The sequence below is a fragment of the Panthera leo genome, chromosome B3, assembly GCF_018350215.1.
Source record: "Panthera leo isolate Ple1 chromosome B3, P.leo_Ple1_pat1.1, whole genome shotgun sequence".
Taxonomy (NCBI): domain Eukaryota; kingdom Metazoa; phylum Chordata; class Mammalia; order Carnivora; family Felidae; genus Panthera; species Panthera leo.
Genome location: NC_056684.1, coordinates 54234063 through 54251045, shown reverse-complemented (window position 1 = coordinate 54251045; position 16983 = coordinate 54234063). Strand labels below are relative to the sequence as shown.

General features: G+C 34.4%; 2 protein-coding genes across 7 annotated transcripts in view; one reads left to right on the top strand and one right to left on the bottom strand.

Annotated features, from left to right (window-relative positions):
• FGF7 (fibroblast growth factor 7) overlaps positions 1-6557 on the top strand; it is a 58241-nt gene extending 51684 nt beyond the window's left edge. The window contains exons 3-4 of one of the 2 annotated variants that reach the window (XM_042942094.1): positions 4021-4124; positions 5221-6557. In XM_042942094.1, the coding sequence (XP_042798028.1) occupies positions 4021-4124; positions 5221-5415 (299 nt within the window). In that variant the 3' untranslated portion in view covers positions 5416-6557. The remainder of the gene's footprint in view (positions 1-4020; positions 4125-5220) is intronic. The other variant, XM_042942095.1, reaches the window with a different exon arrangement.
• The window catches only part of FAM227B (family with sequence similarity 227 member B), a 208475-nt gene that overhangs the window by 131469 nt on the left and 60023 nt on the right, over positions 1-16983 (bottom strand). The window lies entirely within an intron of this gene.

The window sequence follows — 16983 nt, the reverse complement described above, 5'->3', positions numbered from 1 at the left end:
TTTATTGCATGTGGAAATAAATGGTTTGTTCCAACCAAACCTAAACTTAACTAATGCATTCTTTATAAAATGCACAGAAAACTCCAGGAGCCTTTTTTTTCGGTTATTCTAAAGTCCCAGGCAGAAAGGCAAGTTCTACTTTCAACACTATTGTTAACAGCCAGGTGTTTATTTTCATAGCTTTTTTTTTTTTCACTTCTAAAGTCATGAGATTAAAGCAGCAGAAGAAATGAAAAAAACAACACCTGTGCTCTCATGTCTTTCATGTTCCTATTCAGAACTTCAGTGTCACTAGGGATCTTCCTTCTGGTGCTGTCATTCATTCCCACCTGTGTCAGCATTCATTTAGCGCAATGAGTCTTCACCAGTGTTTCTTTATGTCTTGATACACGTGAGGAATACCCACCCCCCCTTCCCCCCCACTTCCCCAGGAAGCTGTCTCCAACCTGTGTTCCACTGCTTTCTAGTCGGGGAATGACCTAATTTCCACTAGCTTTTCTTCTTATTGTTACAAAAAGCATGAGATGCTGTTGCCAATGCTTCTCTGAAAGACCAGACTCACCATTGTTGGTTAGAACAGCAAAACTATTCATTTCTAAAGAAAACAGTTTATTGGGCACTTAACTATGCTCAGCATTCTGCATATATGTTCTCTTTCTCTTCTACCTCAATTTGTTCCTTTTGCTATATTCTTAATGATAGCTTGGATTCCTTAGACTCTTTAGATTTTTTTCTTTCTGGCTTCCCCTCTGAATTAGGTTTTTTTGTTGTTGTTTGCTTTGTTTTTGTTTTGTTTTGTTTTGTTTTTTAATCCTCTCTAAAAATGCTTATCTTCTCTAATAAGCTGTAGCTTAGAAAAAAATTAGGAAAAAAATTAGAAAAAAAATCTTAAGCCTTTTCACTTTCACATCTAGCCAAGAAAAGCAACTTATATTTATATTACACTTAATTGGGGACTATTCAGACAGAAGGACAAAAACAACAAATGTGTCCCAAGCCACTCCAAATAGTTCCCTTGGTGTCCTTACATCCTGGAATTTTTCCCAGCAAGCTGCCGAGTTCCGGGAAGCATTTCTTTTGATTCTTTCTGGCTGATCCCCTTGTAGTGAAGAGGACCAGTTAGGAAGTGGAACATTACTGGAATGAACCACCTCGATGCCAAACATAGCTCTTCTCGGCAAATATGATAGAACACAAATACTCAACACATACTTGGTAGCAATGCTTAAAATTATTTCTATCCCATTTACTCATTCCTCTTGCTATGCCCATTTCCTCAACTTCTAGGCCCAATGGATGTTGAGGCTAAGACATAAGGATAGGAGTTGGAGAAGTCAAGGATCATTTCGAATCTGGCTAATTTTGAGAATGAGTACAAGGAGAAAAGTTAGGGAGATGCTATGTCTCCTGGGGTGGGACTGATAATGTGGTTGAGTTTTACAATGATACTGAGTTTAAAGTGACAGCAGTTTTCCACATCTTGTTCCTAAATTCAGCATGCATAAATCACATGTGATCTAAATCCACAATGAAATTCTAGTTGTGCTAGATGTGTAGGATTAACAGAATTGTTTGTTAACAATAGAAAATAATTTTGCATAGCATTACAGTATTTCAGAAAATATGAGATGTTTAAAAATGTGGTGAAAATGTGTTTTCACTTTCTTTAGTATTTAATATTTACAGTGTTCCCAGTGATAAAGAGGAAGATCTATAGGTGTCACTTGAAGTATCCTCACATGTGCTCCCTTATTACTGCTTCCTTCTTTAATCTATAGTCTACAAGCACATGCTAGAATTTAATCATTTTCTATGCTCTCATCAGAACATTGAGGTCTTCAAAAGATGTAGCAAATCATAAGCAGGTCTTAAGTTTTACTAGTGGCAATGATATTATAAAACATGCATTGAAGCATAATTATTATTTACACTTAGTGTCTTCCTCTATTGATAAAGTGGAATCACTGAACTCTATGAATGTATTGTGGAAATGAGAATTCTTTGGTTTGATGTGGATAGAGAGTTCCTCAGTTCTCTTTCCTTATCATTGTTTTTCATTTTGAATTTGCTTATTATTATGACTTCCTAGATTCATGAAATAATGAAAGATAATGGCAATGTGTTTTATCCAGTAGCTTTTCAATCGTATTATTATCAACTACTTATGAAAGCTTAATTTTCAATCGTATTATTATCAACTACTTATGAAAGCTTAATTGTGACCAAAATCTTGATAATTATTTCATTTGTTGATGCCAGTAGTTGTTGTAAATGAGGTTTTTGACTACTCTTCATCTGCCTTTTAGTAAAATCGGGGTATATAATGAAATAGTTTATTGAATTTTTAATAACACCAAACAATTCAATTCACAAGTCATTGTTTACATCTACAGACAGAAAGCTATTTTTCCTATCCTGACTCTAAGAAAGAAAATAAAAATTACGCTATTAAAAACCAAATGATTTGTTCGTCTGACATTTTAGAATGAAATAAATTATTCAATTTTAACTTTTGGAGTTATGAAATCAGGGCTGTTTTCCTTAATTTGTGTCCTCAAATTACTCTACAATTTATACATTCTGACAATGCTTCAAAAATACTTTAAAAGATTAATATCCATTCCTTTGCACTTTCTTCATAGACCTGAGTTTATATGAACAGCCCAAGAACTCTCAACTGGATAACCTCTTGTCAGCGCTAAGCATAGCATGCTGGGAAAAAGGCCTGTATGCAGCATACATGTGACACAGATAACAAATATTAGCTAGGCTGCATTAATCCTGACGAAGTGGGTATTGACTTTATTCTCCAGATAGGAAAATTGAAGTGAAAAGAATAAATAAGAGGATGAAGCAAAGGCATGGAATAAGAAATCAGATTTTCCTTTAACTGAGTGAATATTTTGGAAAACAGCTTTTAGAGACTTGACATAAGGCATATAATTTTCACTTGTAACCTTCTTTGCGTATTATTAGGCACAGGGAAGCAAGTGTCTCATGGTTACACCTTCATGTTCAAAGTATAATTAACAGCAGTTATTTAAAGAGGTCTGCTAAACTTTTAATTCCTACATTGTTTTAAAATTTTTCTTGAGATTTTACTGCATTTATATGAGTCATTAAAATATAGCATTGGAGGAAAAGATGTATAATAAAAGAAAATAGTAGGTTAACATTCTTGTGGTAACTGTATGTGTTGTAGAAACAATTTCAACAAAGATTAAAAATCAGAAAGGTATAAAGTTATAAAATATCATATAAGCAAGATTCATAATTGGGTTTTAAATAGTCTCTCATGTATCAAAAAACTCACTATCACTTTAAAATATTTAATCTTTTTTAGGGCAGTAGTTCTGTTACCATCATTTACAATTGCTTTCATTGATTTTTGTTAAATTCCAGAGATTTTCTGTTAGCAATAATTTTTAAGATAAAGTTTAAGAGAAAAGTAAAGATTATTAGTTTATTATACATTTTAATGGTATGTAATGATTAAGAGCCACTGTCTGGGTTCAAATTTCCCTTCTGCCACTTACTAGCTGAGAGAATCTGGGCAAATTATATAACTTCTCTGTGCTTGGGCTTCTCGATCTGTAAAATGGGAATAACTACAGTACTTGCCTCATAGCCTTGGTGACAAGTAGATGAGTTAATGCATTGGAGCCTTGGAATAATGCTTTATTATGTGGTATGAGATCAATAAACATTAGCTGATATCATGATGATTATTATGATAGTAAGTTAGAGATGTAATTGTGGGGAAGAAAAAGCTAAATCCTTTGAATCCAGATATCTTTTTCTACAAAATAAAAAATAAATAGTTTAAACTTCCCATGTTTAATAAGGACTACCCTTGTATTTGTATGTGTAATATGGGTAGGTGGTCTCAGGCTGAGTAAACACGCACATTAATGATTTTAATAACTTCCAATTGAAAAAGAAATAAGAACAAATTGTCATTCTTGGATGATCTGCAAAGCTGAGTGAATAACTGACTTATCTTTCTGTGATTCCTTGCAGATATCATGGAAATCAGGACAGTGGCAGTTGGAATTGTGGCAATCAAAGGAGTGGAAAGTGAATACTATCTTGCAATGAATAAGGAAGGAAAACTCTATGCAAAGGTATTGATAATTGATAGCTTAGACTTAATTTTTCAAACTTATTTTTGTCAAAAACATCTTGCCTTTCTGGAAAGTAAAAATGGAACTAATTTTTCTTCAGTCATATAATTTAATGATTTCATTAAAATACTTCATATTCAAGCATTGAGGAAAAAAAACATTTTCTGCAGGACCTTGGACAAATTGCTTAAGCTCTCTGGGCTTTGGTGTCTTCATTTGTAAAATGAGTTACGTTAACCAACCTCTCAGGATACTGCCAGCTCTGAAATTCCATGTGCGTTTTAGATACTTAAAACCTAAAATTTCCATCTGTCAGTAGTATTAAAGCTCTTTTTGTTAAGGTTCACCCAATCTGCACATTGCTGACATGAAAATTCTTGGGAAAAAAAATTCAGAAGTTTGTTTATCAACATCAGTCTCACAATCGTGGCCTTTGAACTGTGAGCATTCACATTGTTCCCACTTTATTACAATATGAAACATGTAACAGTTCATCCCACCATAATAAAATATAATTGAGTTTCCTTTGTATTCCCATAGTCCAGCACAATACCTGGCACAGGCTAATTACATAATAATCTCGGTTTAATTGAATGAATGAACAAATGAATGAATGGTTGGATGGATGAACAAATTAATTTAAATTCCATCACCATTGCAGGCAGTGTAGTAACAAATGAAGAAAAGTTGTGAAATATGTCCTTCAGCTGAGGGAGGGAGACACTCTGCTAATTATATCAAATTCTCAGCAGTTAGGGAATGAGTGATTTGGGAATGATATTTGGTAATATCAGAGCTGCTCATTAGGGGGAAACAGCTCCTCATACAAAGAATTGTAAAAACTGACTGCCAAAAAAAAGTTAGATATTTGAAAATGTGTTGCATAACTAAATATGTATCATTTTATCTTTTTAAAAAATTTTAAGATGCCTATTTTTTTTGCAAATATGCTAATCTATATCTAACAAACTGCATTAGGCCAGCTCAAAAAAAAAAGTCATATATGATTTAATTCTACTAAAGATTACTGCTTACTCTTTGTTTAATTGAGTACCTCTAAAAATCATTTGGATAATGTTGTTTATTATTTTAACAGAAAGAATGCAATGAAGATTGCAACTTCAAAGAATTAATTCTGGAAAACCATTACAATACATATGCATCAGCTAAATGGACACACAGCGGAGGAGAAATGTTTGTTGCTTTAAATCAAAAAGGGGTTCCTGTAAGGGGGAAGAAAACAAAGAAAGAACAAAAAACAGCCCACTTTCTTCCTATGGCAATAACATAATCATATATGGTATAAAAGAAACCAGTTCCAGCAGGGAGATTTCTTTAAGTGGACTGTTTTCTTTCTTTTCTTTTTTTCTTTTCTTTTCTTCTTTTTTTTTTTTTTTTTTTTTAAGTAACCAAGAAAGGCTGGAAAACTACTGAAAAACTGATCAAGCTGGACTTGCGCATGTATGTTTATTTTAAGAGACTGCATTAAAGAAAGATTTGAAAAATATACACAAAATCAGATTTAGTAACTAAAAGTTGTAAAAAATTGTAAAGCTGGTTGTACAATCATGATGTTAGTAATAGTAATGTTTTTTCTTAAATTAATTTACCCTTAAGAGTATGTTAGATTTGATTATCTGATAATGATTATTTAAATATTCCTATCTGCTTATAAAATGGCTGCTATAATAATAATAATGCAGATGATGTTATATAAGATATGTCAGACGTAAAGGCTGCTGGAATGATTTGTCAGATAATCAAGCCAACACTAACTATGGAAGATGAGCAGTATCTGAAAGACTTTTTAGTGGCAATCGTAAGCCACTTAAATTCTAATAAGAAAAGAAAGAATATTCTTAAAAATTCTATTATGGAATGGAGTCAAATAAGTAGTTTTACAAAAGTATAGTATTAGAATATGCTTGTACCTATTAACAAGAAGAAAATTCCTAATGCTGCTCGTATGGAAAGGGTATTGCTAAAAGGATGTTTTCAAAAATCTTGTATATAAAATAGCAATAATGATGATAATACTGTATTTCATCTCACTTGCCACAAAAATAACATTTTATAATCCCTAAAAGTAAAACTGAGAAACCTTTAAGTTTTGTTTCAAGTAATATAATCTATCTTTTGTATAATTCATATTTGGGAATATGACTTTTAATAATGTTCTTCCCACCAATAATCATGCTTTTTCTCTGTGGTTACAGCATTAAACTCTATTTTAAGTTGTATTTGAACTTTATTGTTTTGTTATTTAAGTTTATGTTATTTATAAAAAAAAACCTTAATAAGCTGTATCTGTTTCATATGCTATTAATTCTAAAGCAATAACAAAACCATCTGGCTCAACTACAAGGTTCCCCTCCCTCCCCCCATGACCAATATCAAGTTCAGTACACAGTACTTGGGCCAGCAAATCCTGGATGGCAGACAAAAATGACAGCCTGCAGCAATTCTTACAATAGATGTCTCACAGGGAACAATACAAAAATGTAAAATATGTTTTGCCACATACTGTTGTCAATTACATTGGATGATATAAGTAAAATCACTGCAGATAAAAGGACTTAAAATTGTTAGTTAGAATATATTTGAGTTCATGAGTCGAAAAGTGCCATATTTTTAAAATATGCGTATTAGAGTTAGTAATTTTTCTAATCTAGAAATTTCTGCCATTCAAAATATTGCCACATTGGAAGTTGTTTTCCTTTTAGATGGCAAGAGCACAAAATAGAATATACAGTTAGGGATTTGAGGACCTGAATATCATGAAGGCTTGAGGTCAGGCTACAGAGAATAGGCTTATCAGAAAGATAAATTCTACTTCATACTTCTTCAGTTGGCAGATTTGGGTAGCATTTTATGTGTTCACCAAAGGAGGTCAACATTTATCTAAATTAAACTATTGGAATTTTAATCATTGTGATTTTAATTTCAAAATATTTGTCATCAAATTCCTTTATTTTATATAAATATTATCTACTACTACATTAATAGGCAAAAGTTACACAAAAAGGCTAAAGCCGACAGGAACAGATTCATTTGATCTTCTTATGGCTCATCTATACGACCAGGTGACAGGAAACTAGAAAGAATTGTCTTTCCTCAGCTGGGGGCCATTTATGAATGATATTCTTAACTCTTATCTGATTCAAGGGCCTTGCTAGCCTAGATTCCTCTCCTAGATCAGCTTTCTGTGGCTGGAGTCTTGTGAAAATACCGAGGGCAGAGGAAAACCTATGTTTCTCATATTTGTTTCCTTAGTGCTTAACAGAGCATCTATCCATAATCAGTTTTTTATATGCATTCATTCAATGTTTGAATATTAAAGAAAATTCAGAATGGGACTAATCTTACTCGATTTTTAAAATTAGGGCAAACATGATGATATAGAAATTTGAACAGAAATAGTGTATATACATACAAGACATGAACTATGTTAGGACCAAATACTCTTTGTCTATGGATTTATAGTTATAATCAAATCACACAGCAATGCTGAATTAAACAAACCAAATTTAGTGGTAAAGCCAATCTGGTAGTGTTTTTAGAAACACTTTTTAAAAAAATATAATTTATTGTCAAATTGGCTTCCATACAACATCCAGGACTCATCCCAACAAGTGCCCTCCTCAATGTCCATCACCCACTTTCCCTTCTCCCCTACCCCCCCAATAAACCCTCAGTCTGTTCTCTGTATTTAAGAGTCTCTTATGGTTTGCCTTCCTCCCTCTTTAGAAACACTTTTAATTCATTGTTTATACTCTCCTTTTTTTATCATGCAAATTTTAGAAAATAAAATCTGTACTAATTATATACATTTAGAATTCTAGAAGCTTAAAACTCCAAGAGGGCTTAGTCCCTTGTATTCACTTGCAGATCAGGAAACTGAGATTGTGATACATCCAAAGTAGCTGGTTAGGTACAGAGCTGTCACAAAAGTCCAGGTCACTTAGCATATGCTTCCCAGTCTTAGATTATTAGCTAGTGGTCTCCTTCTTTAAAAAATTTCTATTGAGATGTTATCTTTATGTTTGCATGCAAATGCAACTTATGTTTTGGCAATTCACTTCATACAGAATAATTAGTCCATGCTGTGATGATGTGACTCAAAAGGAGGAAAGAAATGATGAAATTTCCAATCCTGTTTCCTATTCTACTCTTACATGTATTTATTTACAAATGGAGAGCAGTTATAAACAGAGTAACCTTTTAAAAAAATATTCTTTTAAGGAGAAAATTGGTTAAATACATAAGTTTCCAAGAACAAGGAAGGAAAAAATTAAATGAAAGAATATGAAATGTTAACAAAAGAAATAATAAAAAGATACTTTCAATGCAATTAATAAACTAAAATATTTTATGTAAAAAAAAAGCCATACTATAAATTATCAGCCTTCAAGTTGACTATAAATTGATCTAATGATAAAAGAGAAGAGATACTGGAGATAAATTCTTAGTTTCTATCTCTTAGAGTTTGCTCCTCTGGTTATCTAGAGTGACAAAAAACATACAGATGAGCTACATGACCAGCTGTAGTAAAGCGATTCTATAACCACAAATAAACAAAATCCATGTGTCTCAAAATTTTCTACTGAAATACCAATAGTAGTAGAAGTAGAGAAAGAGAGTCTAAGGAATAATGCAAAGGTAGCACACACAAAGTTTCTTGAAAATCTTTTTTCTCTTAAAACTCATGTGCTTTTGCATTTTAATCCATAATACTTTTGTGTTTGCTCTAATATAAAATTCACATGAGTAAGCAAAAGTGATGCATCAGAAAGATGTACAAGGTTTATCATGCAGCTTCATTTACACCACTACCTTAATGCCATATGCTTGGGCATGAGTAAGACACAAGAGATCCCATACCTTTCATTATCCAACTTTATGCACAGATGGCACATGGCTACAGGAAACCAAAACTTCATCTAACGTTCACTATGAATAAGAGTGGTATTAAAAATATTAACGACCAGTATGAGTGGTTACTGGTCAATTAGAATATGTCACTGATCTATCAGAATAGACAGGCCACTGTGACTGACTTGTGGGTACCAGATGATTATCAGCCATGATCATTTCTATGCTCACTCTAAAACAGTTTTCAGAGAATATCTATTAATTGGTGTCTATGGTTCGAGTTATTCATGTGCATCTTACTATGAAATAGTTCATTAAAACTCATAACTGTTTCAGCATTGTTGTCAGGCTACTCTTTATCCTACTTCTATATTTATTCAACAAAGCTGCTGCTTCCAATGAGGCTGGTGTTCCTTCAGGCCCACATGTGTTCCCACTCATCCTCTAACTTTGAATAGTTTATTAAGAAAATTCACTTTCTCTCCAGTTGAGGAGACATGACAAGAAGCAAGAAATAATAAAGTCCTGGTCTCTTACCCAAATCCCTGTATTTACTCTGCCCTGAGAAGATGCCTTTCATATTTTCCTTTTACTTCCTGATAATTATGTGGTTCCAGTTTCCAAATCATCATCACTGAACTTATGAGAACCTATGCAAATTTATTTTCTTTAACATCATCAGAACTTTTGAAATATCATCAGAACAATTTTGAAATATCATCAGAAAAAATGAAATATGAGATGAATAGCAACATTTAGCTTGAAGATGGCAGGACTTTCTCTTGAAAAATACAGCCACATGTTAGTTATATATTGTTATATAACAAATTATCATAAAACTTAGTGGCTTAAAACAGCAAATATTTATTATCTCATAATTTATGTAGTCAGGAACCTGGACATGGTTTAGCTAGGTGTCTCTAGGTAGAGTCTCTCAGAAAGCTACAATCAAGGTGTTCACCAGAACTGTGGACGCATCTCAAAGCTCAATTTAGAGAGGGATCCACCTTAGGTCCTTGAAGAGGACCTTAGGTCCTCACTGGTTGTTGGCTCAAAACATCACTTCCTCACCACATAAGCCTTTTCACAGCACTACCTAAAACATGGCAGTTTGTTTCCCACAAAGGAATCAGAGAGTGAGTGAGTGCCCAAAATGGAAGCCACAGTATTTTTATATATAACCTAATCTTGAAAATGATTTCAAGATTTTCTACCTATACAAGGGAAAGGAATTACACAAAGGCATAAGTACCAAAAAGCAGGGATCATTGGAGGCCATCTTTTTTCTTTTTTTTTTTTTTGTTTTTTAACGTTTATTTATTTTTGAGACAGAGAGAGACAGAGCATGAACAGAGGAGGGCCAGAGAGAGAGGGAGACACAGAATCTGAAACAGGCTCCAGGCTGTGAGCTGTCAGCACAGAGCCCGACATGGGGCTTGAACTCACAGACCGCGAGATCATGACCTGAGCCGAAGTCGGAGGCTTCACCAACTGAGCTACCCAGGCACCCCATCATTGGAGGCCATCTTAAAGGCTGCCTAACACAAATAATAAATGGGATGTTTTTAAGGTTCCTGCCACAAGACAGGATTCGTTAGGGCCTAATAAGAGTATTTCATGGCTTTCCTTGGTGAGCTATTCAGCAGAGAAAGATGAAGCAGGTATATTCTCTGAGGCAACACTTTTGATACTTCCGTGAGGGATATTGTATGGTCCATTCGTACAAGGATAATTGAGAAAAGGCTGGAACCACATAATTAATTTGAATTGCGCCTCCTTAGAATTCCTAATATAGCTCGAAAACTAACAATATCACTTTACCTCTATATGAAGGAAATGACTAAGCCCTCAGACTCAACCTGAAGATAATCCTCCCCTTCACTTCTCTACCTCAAGAGAGTAAGATCATATACGTGGTTGAAATTTCTTGAGCTACAGTGAGTTTTATCGTAGAAGGTGGAGGCAATCAGTCATAAGCTGCCTGTGAGGATAAGACCTAAAAATACTTGAAAAACAATCGATTTTAATGCTAAATGCATATTGGAATCACCTGGGATTTTTTTTTTTTTTTTTTTTTTTTTTTAAATAATGAGGCCTAGGCCCAGCCCAGGCCAATTGCAACAGTATTTCTGGGTTGGGGCACAGGCAAGGGTATTTTTAAAGCTCCTCCGAAGATTCTAATAGACCTATGCATTTGAGAACCAATTAGCTAAATGGGGTGGTGGGGGTGAGGGTGGGGGTGAGGGTGGGTGTGGGGAAGGAAACCCCTTCAGGAACTATACCGGATCTTTATCTTTGTTGCTTCCTGAAACACTCTGAAAAGCCTTATGTTGCTTCCCATCTAATTCTCTATTTTTCAATATGATTTCAAAGTCTGCAGTGCTTCTTGGATCCCTGGTTTCCCAAATGCTTCTATATTTTTGCTATTCACACTGAAGCTAAAAGGAAATGCAAACACTGGAAAGACAGCTACAACTGTTTTTGCTTTGGACCGATTATGGAGTATAAAGCGCACAAAGGGCACCCCAACATACACCATAGTCCTTTTTCAAACAGAGCAGCCACAGTGATTCTGTTCTCTTATATTTTAGATCATGCAATTCCTCTGTTCAAAACTGCAATTGTTTTCCATATTATTCAGGATAGAAATCAAAGTTTTTAGAGTTGCCTATGGAGTGGCAATGGAAAAAGTGAGTGATTGAAAACTTAAGATGTTAAATTAGGTATGGGCAAGACAACAGGAAAAAATAATAACAATCTACAATTATGCACTCAGACTGCTCGGCAAATATCATTGAATTCTCAGTCCATTTTAAAGAAACTCAAACTGGACACTGTTGACAGTATTTAATGGGTATGATAATTATTAGAATCATGCTCAGAGGAAAGCCCATAGCCTCACATAAAAACTGATAAATGAATGCACATTGTTATGTTTGAAGTAAACAAAATATTGAAGGTGTGCATATATCAATTTAACAAAATTTTCCTATTAATCAACCAATTCGTGGATCTCACAGGCCGTCTACTTTTACTCTTCCTTATTTAACTGATCTATTGTTGGTTATTTTGGTTGTTTCAAACTTTTCACTAACGTAAATATGAATTTCTTGGTATATACTTCTTTATAATTCTGATTATTTTCTTAATATGATTATAGGAAATAAAATTATTATATTAAAAAATCCTTTAAAAATGCAAATTGAGAGACACCTGGGTGGCTCAGTCAGTTTGGCTCAGGTCATGATCTCAAGGTCCGTGGGTTCGAGCCCCGTGTAGGGCTCTGTGCTGACAGCTCAAAGCCTGGAGCCTGTTTCAGATTCTGTGTCTCCTCTCTCTGCCCCTTCCCCGCTCGCACTCTATCTCTCTCTCAAATATAAATAAACATTAAAAAAATAAAATGCAAATTGAAAAACATTCAGAAAGCTTTTTCCAAATATATATTCTGACCAACAGTGCATGAGAGAAGATAAATGTTCTCTTTAATATTTACACTCAAAGTGTAATCAGCTTTTATTCTTGTCTCTACTTCCCTTTAACCTATCACCAAAACCCAACTAACTTATTTTTCAACATCTTTAGATTCACCTCTTTCAAAACCATGTTTTATTCACGCCAGTGACTAAATCCCTCAGTTGTATTCAAATTCTTGTTATTCACTTCACCTTAGCTTGGCATTTCCATGTAACTCAATAAAGTATGTTAATGTGCTTCATAATCCAATGAGGACCCACTGTTTTTTTATGCTCTCCAGCACCTCTGACCACTACCACCAAACAGCAAACCAACATATCTAGGGGAGGCATTTGCCAGTCACCCTAGGGCAGACCATGGAAGATTATCTTAAAAGCTAATTTAGTAATTAGAAAATTGCTTGGCAAGCATGGCATCAAAGCAAAGGAAGGTAAAATGGTTTTGAAAGATACATTATCCAAATTATCATAAAATCTAATTCACAATGATCAAATCTGAATACTTCTGTAAAAACACAGCCAGTTTCCGAATCTTTAGGCTGCGTCTATTTTGTGCCACATGTTGTTTTCCTCACTTTTGTTCATATAGTCTTTCTCCACACAGTATGAAATGCAACCAATAACAATACAATAATACAATTTATTAAATTACTACCATATTGGGAGCTTATATCTCTGGCCATCTTATTAGTGTTTTGGGGCTTCCTCTCTCTTCAGCCATGAAAATTTCTTGGTTTTCTTTCAATATTGTATAATGAAAAACATAATGTCAAGATTTTACTGGCTTAATTCTCAGGAAACTATTTTATTTCCAAGTTGTTGTTTTTTTTTAATTTTTTTATTGTCCATAGGCATTCTGAGAGTAAAGAGGTAGCAAATTGACAGAGGTACAAATTAAAGTTCAAGTAGCTAATCCATTGGGCTATTACTATTTCTGTAACATGTCATGGGACATGGCATTTGCTAAATATCAACTATTACTTGTCTATAGAGGAACTACTATGTTTCTTTTCTTTTTTTTATCTTCCCAAGCACTAAGTACAATGATGCACACATAATTACTTAAAAGTTACATGTTGACTGAATATAAGGGTTTTTTTGGTGCATATAGTTTAAACTACAGTTTATAAAAATTCATGAATATGTTAGTTTTTTAACTGTGAAGTCCAGATAAGAGAAAAATTGGGCTTAAAAACTAGGAGAGAGGTATAAAAATAGCATTTCAAAAATGATCTTCATCTGAGTATAAAAGGTTATATGGTGTTCTACCACAATAAGAGAGGTGAACATTAAAACTTTAGTCTTGTAAATAATCTAACAATACACTGGTTAAGGGCAGCTGGCTTGTAAATACCGAGTCATTCCAGATACTGAAATTCTATAACTACTTACATTCCAGTCCTAAAAAGGGAGATAATGCTTTTCTGTTTGGAAGGCAAATTTTAACTATCTGTTGTCTATTTCATTAAAAACAAAAACAGAACATTTTGTTAGTTTAAAACTTTAAAGAAAAGTTAAGCCCACATGAAAATAAGCATCTCAAATGCTCAAGAGGAAATTATGGTTTAAATATGTTTTGGAGGGGCGTCTGGGTGGCTCGGTCAGTTAAGCATGTGACTCTTGATTTCATCTGAGGTCATGATCTCACAGTTTTGTGGGACTGAGCCCCACATCAGGTCAGCCTGGGCCCTGCTTGGGATTCTCTCTCTCCCTCTCTCTCTGCCCCTCCCGCCCTCTCAAGATAAATAAATACATTTTTAAAAAGCTAAATAAATATGTTTTGGATTAGAAGCAGCAATTCTGAGATAGCATTATACATAAAGCATAGGTTATCGTATTTATTAAAAGTCATATATATGCATACATGGGTATATATACACTCATGTTTTACCCCATTTCTGCCCTTCACCCGCCTTAGCATTCCTCCAGCACACAGATTAACATATTTATACACACAAGATACACACACACACACACACACACACACACACACACACACACGACTATAAAGGGGGAAGAGCTCTAAAATAATATATCTAAGCCACCAGTCTCTATTGCTAATTCTACCTCAATAGTAAACAACCGTTTTGGAAGATTATTCAGCACCTAAAGATATAAGTAATAGAGTAATAAAATGTTAGAGAAGGGGAATAGAGAAATCATATATTCTAATCACGTCATTTTTTTTTCAGGTGGAAACGTAAGGCCCAGAAAAGTTACATTACATAATCAAGAAATTCAAGTCTTTTATGTGAAAGGTAAATACGTGAGAGCTGAAGAACCATTAGTAACTGTAGAAATCTCCAAACAAAACATGCTTATGACCTAGTAAATAAATTATCCGAGTCTTTTGTTTACGGGGTTCCGCACAGTGATTACTAAGTCCAGCTTGGAGAGAAGCAATACAGAAACTATAAAACTGCAACCAGGATACAGTAGCTCTCAAATGCCATGGGGCAAGCCCCTTTGCAGTGATTTCCTGTAAGGCAGTGGCCATCAAGCTTTTTGGTCTCAGGGCGCTTTTATACTCTTAAGAATAATTGAAGACACCAAAGAACTTTTGTTTATAAGGATTTTGTATCTATCAGCATTTCTTACAACAGATATTAAAACTGAGAAATCTTGAACACTAGTTCATTAATAAACCCATTTCACGTTAATATAAATAGCATCTTTTTAGACAAGATAACTATTTTATTTTTTAAGTTTTTACTTAAATTTCAATTGTTAACATACAGTGTAACATTAGTTTCAGGTGTATAAAATATGGTGATTCAACACTTCTATACATCACCCGATATGGGGCTCGAACTCATGAACCAAGTGATCATGACCTGAAACGAAGTTGGACACTTAACTGACTGAGCCAGCCAGGTGCCCCTAAAACCACATTTTAAAAATCCATGCATTGGTCATTTGAAAAATATTGATTCAGTGAGTTATGCAGATATTCTAGATGTTGACACATTTCTTTATATGATATAAAAAAATCACATTTGTTAACACCACTGACTCATTAGGCAGTCTTTAAGCATCGGAAAACTGTCAAGATCATGGTGATTGATATATGCAAGTTCTCCCAAATTTTTCTTTGATACTCAAATTGTATTATCTCAAATTGTATTATAGGCCACAGCATAAGCATTCCATACATAAGGATTACTACACTATTATTTAACTTAATTCCTGTAGTAGAGACACTTATCTGTCCTTCAAAATGCATAGATCCACCTTCTATAGTACAATGCTGTTACTATGTAGCAGCTTCCTAGTCAGAGTGTTTTTGTTTTGTTTTGTTTTGGTTTTGTTTTGTTTTAATTTGCCAACCCTCGTTACATCTATATATAGCCATGGCTTATTCTCAACAATAGTATCTGATTGGAAGTGATGTGGGTGACTTCCGAGCCAAAACTTTTTAAAATTGAGGTATAAGTGATATTACATATTAGTTTCAAGTGTACAATGTAATGATTTGATATTTTTATATATTGCAAAATGATCACCACAATAAGTCTGGTTAATATCCAACACCACATATGTCACATTTTTTTTCTTGCAATGAGAACTTTCAAGAGCCATTCTTCTACCTAGTTTCAAATATGTAATAGAGCATTATTAACCAAATTGCCATGTTGCACATTACATTCCCATGACATACTCATTTAAAAAAATTTGTATGACGTTCATTAATTTTTAAGAGACAGAGAGAGAGAGAGAGACAGAGTGTGAATGGGGGAGGGGCAGAGAGAGAGTGAGATACAGAATCGGAAGCAGGCTCCAGGCTCTGAGCTGTCAGCACAGAGCCCAACGCGGGGCTCGAACTCACAAACTGAGATCATGACCTGCGCCAAAGTCGGATGCTTAACTGACTCAGCCACCCAGGCACCCCAACATATTCATTTTATAACTGGAAATTTATATAACTTTAGTCGAGACTTTTAAAATTGTGTGCCTACTCCTCCTATATTCTCCTGATGCAGATTAATTCTTTTTTTTTTAATTTTTTTTAACGTTTATTTATTTTTGAGATAGAGAGAGGCAGAGCACGAACAGGGGAGGGGCAGAGAGAGAGGGAGACACAGAATCCGAAACAGGCTCCAGGCTCCGAGCTGTCAGCACAGAGCCCGACACGGGGCTCGAACTCACGGGCTGTGAGATCATGACCTGAGCCGAAGTCGGACGCTTAACCGACCGAGCCACCCAGGCCCCCCCTGATGCAGATTAATTCTAATGACTGTGCAGCTGTATAGGCTGGTGACCCCAGAAGATGAAAGTGGCCTGGATCTCTGAGATCTTCCTCTCTATGTGGAAGAGAGGTACTCATTGACCACTAACTGATATAAAAATTCAAGAAGATAGCTTTAAAAGCAGGCTAGGGCCCTAGGAAAATATAAGAGCCTCAAAGTTCAAATAAACACATAGATTTGAACAAAGTTCTACCTTAAACATATCTCCTGATAGTCACAATCTAAGCAGAAGTTTACAGAAAAAAACTACTTTGTAAAAAAAAGAAC